At 38.2% G+C, this 9,542-nt stretch overlaps 1 protein-coding gene across 1 annotated transcript; it reads right to left on the reverse strand.

Moving 5' to 3' along the window:
• Positions 1-594: 594 nt before the first annotated feature.
• On the reverse strand, positions 595-9,326 carry LOC115633045 (myrosinase 1). The gene is made up of 5 exons (XM_030530389.1): positions 9,151-9,326; positions 8,260-8,461; positions 3,041-3,664; positions 1,800-2,063; positions 595-1,250 (listed from the first exon to the last, which is right to left on the reverse strand). The coding sequence occupies exons 1-5, from the start codon at positions 9,225-9,227 to the stop codon at positions 756-758; spliced, it is 1,662 nt and encodes a 553-aa protein (XP_030386249.1). The 5' UTR covers positions 9,228-9,326; the 3' UTR covers positions 595-755.
• Positions 9,327-9,542: the final 216 nt, after the last annotated feature.

The following is a 9,542-nucleotide window of genomic DNA, read 5'->3' on the forward strand; positions in this document are numbered from 1 at the left end:
AGCTGTCAAGACAAACGACATATAGAACGGATTCGTTTTCGATAGTTTCGCCACAGACTGTTTTAATTTGGACAGATTTGGAGGAGAAGAAAATTCGTATAAAAAACTAACTAGCTAGTTTAAAACAATAGTTTTTGCTTTAAAAATAAATTATGAATACTTTTTTTCTTGCATCTCGGAACACTTTTCAATCCTTTTTAGTTCATTTTTCACTGACTTGCACATTTTCTTGTATCTTTCTTCAGTATAAAGTATAAGAAAATAATGACCCCTAAGAACAGCCTTCTACAGATCGAATACACTTGATTTTGATTTTGAATTCTCTGCAGCCTCTAAAGCCTTCAATGCTCATGGTTTTCTGGAACTTCTGCCCATTCTATGGATTTGCATTTGACATCGAGAACTGATTCGTTTATGATAGCTTCACGAAAAAGGTCCTCTTCTAGAAATGCTAGAAATTATTTTTTTTTTACGCAGCAATATCCTTCTGTAGCACACTTAAATCTTTACACCTTCATAAGCCTCAAAGGTTAAATGTTTTTATATTTTCAACAGGCCAAAATATAACAATTGCGAGAGAAGAAGAGGCTTCGATTTCGCAAATATCACATCTATTTTATTCAGTTTGAGTCTTGTTCTTAAGTAATTTGTAGGTACATTTTGTTAGGCGACTTATTAACTACGAGTTAAAAATACTTTGCAACAATATGTAGAGAAAGAGCACACATGAAGAGTTAGGTAGTATGGCTATATCGCTAATGGCGTGCGCAAAGACCTAGGATGAGGGACAATGCCAACGCCCAGCTGAAGAAAGGCGCCCCAGAGGCGGCATTTGCCTCCATTTCTGGAAGACGCGCCATCACCACAAGCTGCTGCTCATCCAGACTGGGTCTATAGCTCCAATCTATGGTATTGGTTTTGCATATATGGGCAAAGACATGCGCCGATATTTTGGGTGTGCGTGTGCGTTGTGGCGAACTGAAGTCCACATGATAGAGACCGAACTTCTCTGTGAAGCCAGCCTTCCACTCATAACTGTCCATCAGGCTCCAGGCCACATAGCCACTGACATTGGCGCCATCCTCTATAGCATCCAGCACGGCTGATAGATAGAGATTATAGTAGTCTACGCGGGGATAGTCCTCGAGACCTCCGCGATCGCTGACACCATTTTCTGTTACGATTATCTCGGGTGCATCGTATTCCCGATGTATCCACATCAGCAGTTTGTACATGCCCTTGGGAAAGACCTGCAAATGAAGTAAGTGGACGGAGTGGAGTGCGTTAGTAAGTGGTGGGTTCATTGAACTTACAATTCCACCTGACGCTTTGCTGCTGCTCAACCCCCAAACAGAGCACAATTCAACCCCAATTTGGGTGGCAGCAGCAGCAGCAGCAGAAGCAGCAGCGTCTGTTCCAATTTCTATTAATCTGCCCTAAGTAGTTTATGCCACCCTCTTGAACAGAAGTCCAACACCTTGTCATTTTTCACTTTTCCCATTTGCGAAACTGCGGTTTCATAAATCCCCAATAATTGCTTATCTGGCTGAGCCAATTTCAATCTGCTAGCCTCCCCAGCCCCCGCAACACTTGACCCACGGCGTCTGCGCCAAGTATTAGCTCATCTCGTCTAATTACAGTCTGGCAGTCAGGCAGGCAAGCCGGCACATGTTTCATTGAAATCGTGACCGACTGTGTGTGCTAATAACTAAACTCAGCTCGTAAATCCATAGATAAAGATCCTAAGCTAAGCGATTACTGAATGAGCTATAAATAGACGCCACACGCCTTTTAGTTACCTTCAGCCACTCCGAGCCCGAAGAGGGCCAGTCCACCTCAGCCTGGCTCTCGATGACGCCCATATCGTGATTGAAGGACGGCACTGGGAACTTGCCCGTATTGTTGTGATCATTGGGTACCACCAGGTTCGAGGTATACGAGTTGATGCCGAAAAAGTCCGAAGTGCCGCGTATACGATGAATTTCTGCTGTCGTGAACTCGGGCAGACGGGAGCGTGTAAAGCCCTGCTCCTTACTCAGATTGCGAATGCGTTCGATCATCACCTGTTGGGAAAAAAAGGGTTTCGATTGCATAATTATATTGGGAAAGATATCAGATTTTACGTATTGTCGATGGTAAGTGTTATGGTCGTCCTTTTATATGATAATAATGAAATTTTGCATTGGAAGCTATGAAAATATTTCTCCACATTTGTATATCCTGCACCCGTAGGGTAAAAAGGGTATATTAGGTTTGTGCAAAGTATGTCCCATAAAGTATATATATTCGTCATCAGCATGAGATGCATCGATCTAGGCTGTCTGTCCGTCCGTCTGTCTGGACGAACGCCTGGATTTCGGAAACGGCTGAGCGTACATAAACCAAACTTGGTATGCAAACGTTCCTAGTCCCTAGTCTATACGAGTTTATTTTACTTTTTTGAATTTTCCCCCCCTTCCCCCGCTACAGTCAATATTATCCGCATTTGCAAATATACATAAACCAAACTTTGCACACGCAATCTATACATCATTAATCTACTTTTGATTAAAATTTCATCCAATTCGGTCAATTCTAAGAAAAGTTATTAGGGAAACTATTTCATTTCAGTACTACGCCCACAAACTGCTATTCTTCTTATTTTCTCTTCTGCTAGGAACTTATATAACTCAGTGCCGGAAGTTTGCATGGGTGCAGGGTATTTTGTATTGAAAACTATGCAAATATTTCTCCACATTTTTTACAAAGTTACACATGTTTTTAAAAAACTTTTTGAATGTGTTTTATGTGGGAGTATAAGTGTACCTCAAACAACCTCTTTTGTTTGTTAGCAAACAAACAAATCTGCCATACAATTTCTTCATTTCAAACCACATTTCATATCTATAGGACGCAGATAACTAATTGCTTTTAAAATAAATCAAAACTGTCAAATCAACTTATAGCTTATAAGTACTTGGAACAAACATTGACAGAAAGTCCCCTTCAGATTTATAAATATGTAGGTGTAAGATGAGTTAGTTTTTCGTAATTTCCTTACCTTAGGATAGTTGCCCTTCTTCGAGAATATGGGATGTCCAAACCAGCCCACATAGAATTGCATGGCACGTTCGGAGGCTTCATGATCCTCGTCGGAATCGCTGCGTGGCTCTGGCCAACTTGTGTCTAACGTAATGCCCATGCGACCGCCTTGACGCTGCTGATAATGCTCCTTGTACATGTGATAGACTTCAGCATGGGCCTTCAGCAGATTGTGACCGCACAGATAGGCCGGTATGCCGGGATAATTGTAGGAGGGCGCCATATAGTCAACCCCATAGCCGTGCTCGCACACATGCCAGGGCTCGTTAATGGTCGTCCAGAGTTTAACGCGATCTCCATACATTTCCAGCACCAGACGCGCATAGTCCTTGAACAGCGGTATGATTTCTGGATTGGTCCAGCCGCCCAGCTCCTGCAGCCGTTGCGGCAGCTCCCAATGATACATGGTCACCATTGGCGTGATATTAAAGCGCAGCAACTCATCGATCAGATTACTATAATACTTGATGCCCGCTGTGCTGACGTGGTTCATATAGCCTCCGGGCATAATGCGCGCCCAGGACAATGAGAAACGGTACGAGGTGACGTGCAGCTCCCTGACCATCTGAACATCTCGTCGCCACTGCAACAAGAGAAGTAAGGAGGAGAAGAACGCTTTAGTACCTCTTTTTGGGGGCGGGGGGCGGGGGGTTAAAGGCGTTGGCGATTGTCGCAAAATTGTGCTTTTTGGCATTTTGAATTTTGAAAGAATGCCAAGTATTCGAGTTTTAGATTAGTGACAAATGATATAAGTATAAACCAGTTCGTCAGCTGGCGTTGGCGACACATTGCCATTGTCCGGGCAATGCCAATGGGGCTAGTTAGACAAGCGCAGTCGCATTGAGAATTGATTCGCTCGTTAACCCACGACTTGCTTGCGGCGTGGGGACTGCAGAGTGGTGAGTGGGGGCGGAGTGGGGCGTGGGGCGTGGTGTGCAGTAAACACCTCCAACTTCCAGCTGGTTACGCCCAATGCTTTGGTTAAATTGTCAAACAAAATGCATAAACATTTACATACATGCTAATCGCTGGTCAAGCACAACACAACAGAAAACAATACACACCTGTTGATATGACAGCCTACAAGTATGTCGTAACTCTCAGCGCCCCAATCAAAAGCCGCTCGACTTATTCTTGCTAACTTTATGCTGTTCAATTAATCAAAATAATTAAATAGCGAAAACTCAACTTTAATCAAATGTTGCACACGAACATTAACAATGCCAACTGATGAGATAATTAGCTCTAGTGCCGGGTGAGATCAAAAGAACGCAAATAAAGTTCTAAAAAAACCAGTATACCCTCTCACCCATTGGGCACATTGTGAGCTAAACTTTAAATAAACTAAACTAAACTTTTGTCATGAGTATATGTTTGGATACAATTTTTAATTAGATTTTGTTCACATAAGGGCATTTTATAATATACTATATGTTGATGTGGAATGGAAAGAAATAAATGCACATTAATGCTTAAAATATGTCTTATCACCATGGACGGCAGACTAAAACTTTGTGAGCATTAAAAATCAATCTGACTGCTGGATTCAAAGTAATTCCATATAATTAAACAGACTATACAGTACATAAGGTTATTAATGTAAGAAATTAGGCGGGTAGCAGACTTTCTTTCGCCACTAAATTTCATACCTCGTCAAGATTGTTTTTTTTCTCACATTACATTATATACATCTATATAATTATATACATCCACACAATTTCCAACCGAATACCGACTAGGGTCTAATAGGTTCTAAAACCACGTAATACCAATTAAAAACCATTTATTGTCGCTAAACTTACTTAAAAACAGAGCTTTTTTACTTTTACTCAATAACTAGGTGTCGAGCATTCCACTTTGTGAAAATATATACAAAACAAAGCTGAGAATCTGAAGAATTCCAGAGAGCAGTTTGAGATGAACTTTATTTTTTTGTCTCTTTCAACATTCTTATCGGAGATACTAAATATAGGAACTAGAAGCGCAAAATGTTGGTGGAAGCATTCCTGAATGCACCGATAAAAAATATATACGCAGGACATATTTTTTCACCTTTGAGAGAGGGCCGTCAATTGTTTTTCTTTCTAAATGTTCAAAAATGTTGAAAGATGTTTTTTAAAGGAAATGATTAAATTCCATTCTAATGAAGGCTGTAATAGTCCTTGCAAACTGCTGAAGAAAGTAGGGTATTGCTTGTGCTATAATTAATTAGAAAAATCTATTTATTAGTCTGAAATGCAATGTACCTTCGTTCTTCAGATATATAGCATTTAATAATGAAAATAAGTTCTTAAAAGTTTTCTCTGTGTAACTAAAAATTAGCATCAACCTTGTTACTAAGATTGACAAAATGAAAAGGAAAGTCGTCTTGGTTACATTTGCCATTATCCTAACTATTCCTATTTTTTTTACTTTACAAACGTGCATATCTACATATTAATATAACAGATGAAGGTATTAGAAATCTAAATCAGTTGTTAGCCTTGGCATCTACATGGCATCAAACTGATAACGTCTGCATTATTTTAATAAAATATAAGCCGACTCACTAACTTGTTATTTCTTGCACGCGAAGCTGATTTAAATTTTCCCCACCATGTTGGAAGTTTTCACAATTTATTTTTCTGTTACAACAAACAACAACAATGTTTTTTGCATCTTTCTTTGCAAATGGTTTGCATATTTATTTGTTCTCTTGATTATGTCTGCAGCTTTAATCATTTTTCTACACATTTTGTATTCGGTAATTGCTAATGCTAAACGTCTCATTCAATCGATTTAATATGAATCATAAGAAAGATGCAATATAGTCATTACAATAAGAATACAAAGTAAGCGGCTAATTAAGAATTAATCCCGTACATGCCTGTATAATTGCTCATAAATAGTTCAGATTTCGAATAATAAACTTTAATCAACTTACGTTATTAAATGCATGCTTTAGCATGCAGCTAGAATCTATTTAGCCGTAATGAAAACCCTAATTGTCTTCTTCATCGATTGTGGCGAACTTTTAATCTGCAGGTCAATGGATTGGCACATTTACCTTCCAAATTGCTCTGCTCAGTCAATTAACAATTACATGAGCTCGGGTGCAATTAGGAATCGTTAGTCTTAGATGCTTGGAGATATTACCAAGCGATATGTAACTGAATACATCTAGCTAGACATGCCAGGCGATGTTGCCGCAGACAGTTGGCAACAAGTGGGTAAAATATTTGCAAAACGATGAACACAAACACATAAATCATGGCCAGAGCCACCTGTGGAGACCTGCTGTTGGCCCATACGGTCCGCTTTCAACGCATCGCTTAGAACTATGGTGCGACTTGATAAACAAACTGGTAGTGTTTGATTAATTGAAATCTTTTCTAATCAGAGACAAACGCAGATGGAAATGAGGGCGTGATTAGTTCAGTAAATGCAATGCAATTACTTGGAATTAATTCCACCACATACATACAAGTATGTATATACTTGTAAATATATCTTTAATATGTTGAAATGCCAGATTGGTTTTGCAAAACGATGTTAATCAAGTCAGCTTAGAATTAAAATATCTTTAAGCCGCTTCCACTCACATGTACTTACTACTCGTAAGAACTTGTGTTCATTGACCAGAAAATTAAGTTTCTCCGACTGGCTAATAATTTTTCGCCAACTGGCTGAATTGTATAAAAATCGCAGTTATTGCTACTATAAATACGCTGATTGTAATTTGGAAATAACTTAAAATTGTAATTACTACTGCAAAAAGATATCTAATGAAGCCATCATTTAATTTAAGGCCCATTATTTAAATACTGGCGTGATATCAGCGTAAAATGTTGACGAAATCAAGCTATTAGGTAAAAAGCAAAGTTACAAGTTAGACGGGCTTTTACTCCTACCCGCTTAATTTATTGCTATTGTATTATAAAACATAAAATTATAAGACAATCAATTGATCATCACATTAGACATCACTTTTTTAATGAAATTTCTGACGTTTTTGCTTCAAATTTCTAAATGTTGACCTACGCAAAAAAATAGTTAAAAACTTAGATACAATTTATTATTAATTATTCATACTATAAACAGATTTTTGTACATGTAGAAGGACTAAAAAAATGTCCAGAAATATATCTTCGAACGCTATTTGTTTACTTCTATGACAAATATTTTAAAGATAGAGGCTATATGTACTTAACAAAATATAAGCTTGCATTACTGTTGAGAGAAATCTAAATACCAACTACAAGTATGGCAGCTGAATGAATGTCTTTGGAAATCAGAGTCGAGTCTACAAGCAAATGATATAAACTTCTTTACATATAGATCAAAAGATCTATCTGTCCACACAGACGAACTAATAAAGATACCAGACTTTGGAGACTAAGAGTGTAAAATAATCTGCCTGTCAAGATACAAGTAATATTCTTATGGCAAATGTTTGAAATAATGAAACTATACTTTTATAAGAAATTGGAAAATCTAAGTGCCTAAAAACTGTAGCTTTAGGTTGTGGATTCTAAGACTTTGCTGTTCATCGAAAAAACAATAATTAAGTTTCTTTGTGTATTTTTTTTTTTTTTGCTTAAACTTAAATTATATTTGAGTGGTATTGATTTGAATCAGGTTGATAAAGATTTGATTCATCCAATGGAGTCTGTAAGTTCTGATTGTTAGTCACTGAACGACGGACCATGGATGGACCTCAAAAGTGTATGAAAAATTAAATATTAAAAAATTGTCTAACATTGAAAATTTTCAGGATTCCCCTTCTATCTCACTTCTTTCAATAAATATCTGTGCAGAGTATATTTATTTCCTTCCCACAAAAGTTTACAACGGTATTTTTAATATAATAAGCAAAAACAAAAATTAAAATAAAACACGCTAATACACTTTAAAGTCAAGTCACAATAAACGCTGAACTGACCTAAATTTTGGATTATACAATTCTACACACACATTTCGCAGGTTATGACAACTTTGCGTAACTTCTCAACGTGGCCATTAATTCACATCAATGTGTGCGTGTGTGTGTGTGTGTGTGTGTTTATGGTAATTATTATAATTTTATTGCACATCAGGTTGAAGCTGAAGCTGAACGCTTACGAAAGTTTACTGAACGCAATCAATTCTCTGTACCGCGCTTCGCTGCTCTTTCTCTCTCCAATCTCTCTTCGCACTCACCTGATGATAGCTGTCCGATGAGATATCGGCATTTGATTTATCCACAATCTTCTCGGGATGTGTATGCGTCAGAAAGTCCCAGATGGACTCGCCCTTGTCATCGGCATTCCAACCGCCTTCGATTTGATAGGACGAGGAGCCGACGCCCCAAAAGAAGTCGTTGGGAAAGCGACGATTATGGCTCACTGGACTGCTGGTGGTACTACAAAAAAAATTAAAAATAATAATAATAATAGAGGATATAAAAAATCGAAAACTCATTTTGTAGGCGAGATTGAGCAATTATTGAATAATCATTTGACAGATTGATGAATGGACTATATTGTTAATTCTGATTGAACCGCAGTTCATATTATGAGACAGCATTTTAATTTAAATAATGCAACACATTTACAATTAAACTCTATTCACACATATTGTTTAATCAACATTGATTTGTCAAGGTCAAGGTAAATTGCAATCCCTTTGCAACGGCCCTTACAGGTGTCCAAGTTCAGGTGCTCGCATTGGCTAAAGTCAAGAAACAAATAAATTCCAAAACACACAAGAAAATTGTGAAAAGAATTGCGAACCGCCTTGGCACAATCCCGAGGCATTTTGGCATCTCAAGGCATTCCATTGTACTTGTAGTTGCATTGACTTTTTTGATTGTTTGTTTGTTAAATTGATTGTCACTTTGGCTTTTGTGGTTCGGTTCCAATTTAAATTTGAGTTTCAGCTCAAGCCACTACTTGTACTTGCAGTTTTATGGCCATTACGCGACTGCCAATCGGCATTTGACGCATGCCTAAATAATTGCTAATGCACCGCAACCCGACAATAAATTGCAGCAGAAATTATAAATAAAATGCAATTTGTAATTAAATTTGGCATTCCACTCGTCTCACTTACGCAGCACGAACTTCACTTCCACTCGGCAAAATACTTGTAAACGCCAGCAGCGCAATTGTTATAAGATTATGCCACATTTTTCAAATTTGATTTCTTTATACACTTTCTGATTTATTTATTTATTCTCTTGAACGAAAACTCTACTGTTCGCAAGTTGACTTTTTCGTTAGAACTTTTCGCGCGCTTCGCCGTGCGATTTGAACGCGTCGCCAAACATTTGCAAATGAATGCGAGCGCTTTTATATCCTAGCGTTTTAAAGCAAACTCGCTTGCGACGCTGCCTTCAGCTTGAACAGCCTCTGTTAGCGGCCTCAGTGAGAACGCCAGCTAGCGAGCGTTCTGAGCGGCCGCTGATGAATTTCAGCTACTGTTTTCTCAATACCCTACCCAAG

The sequence above is a fragment of the Scaptodrosophila lebanonensis genome, unplaced genomic scaffold, assembly GCF_003285725.1.
Source record: "Scaptodrosophila lebanonensis strain 11010-0011.00,11010-0021.00 unplaced genomic scaffold, SlebRS2 tig00001415-arrow-pilon, whole genome shotgun sequence".
NCBI lineage: Eukaryota > Metazoa > Arthropoda > Insecta > Diptera > Drosophilidae > Scaptodrosophila > Scaptodrosophila lebanonensis.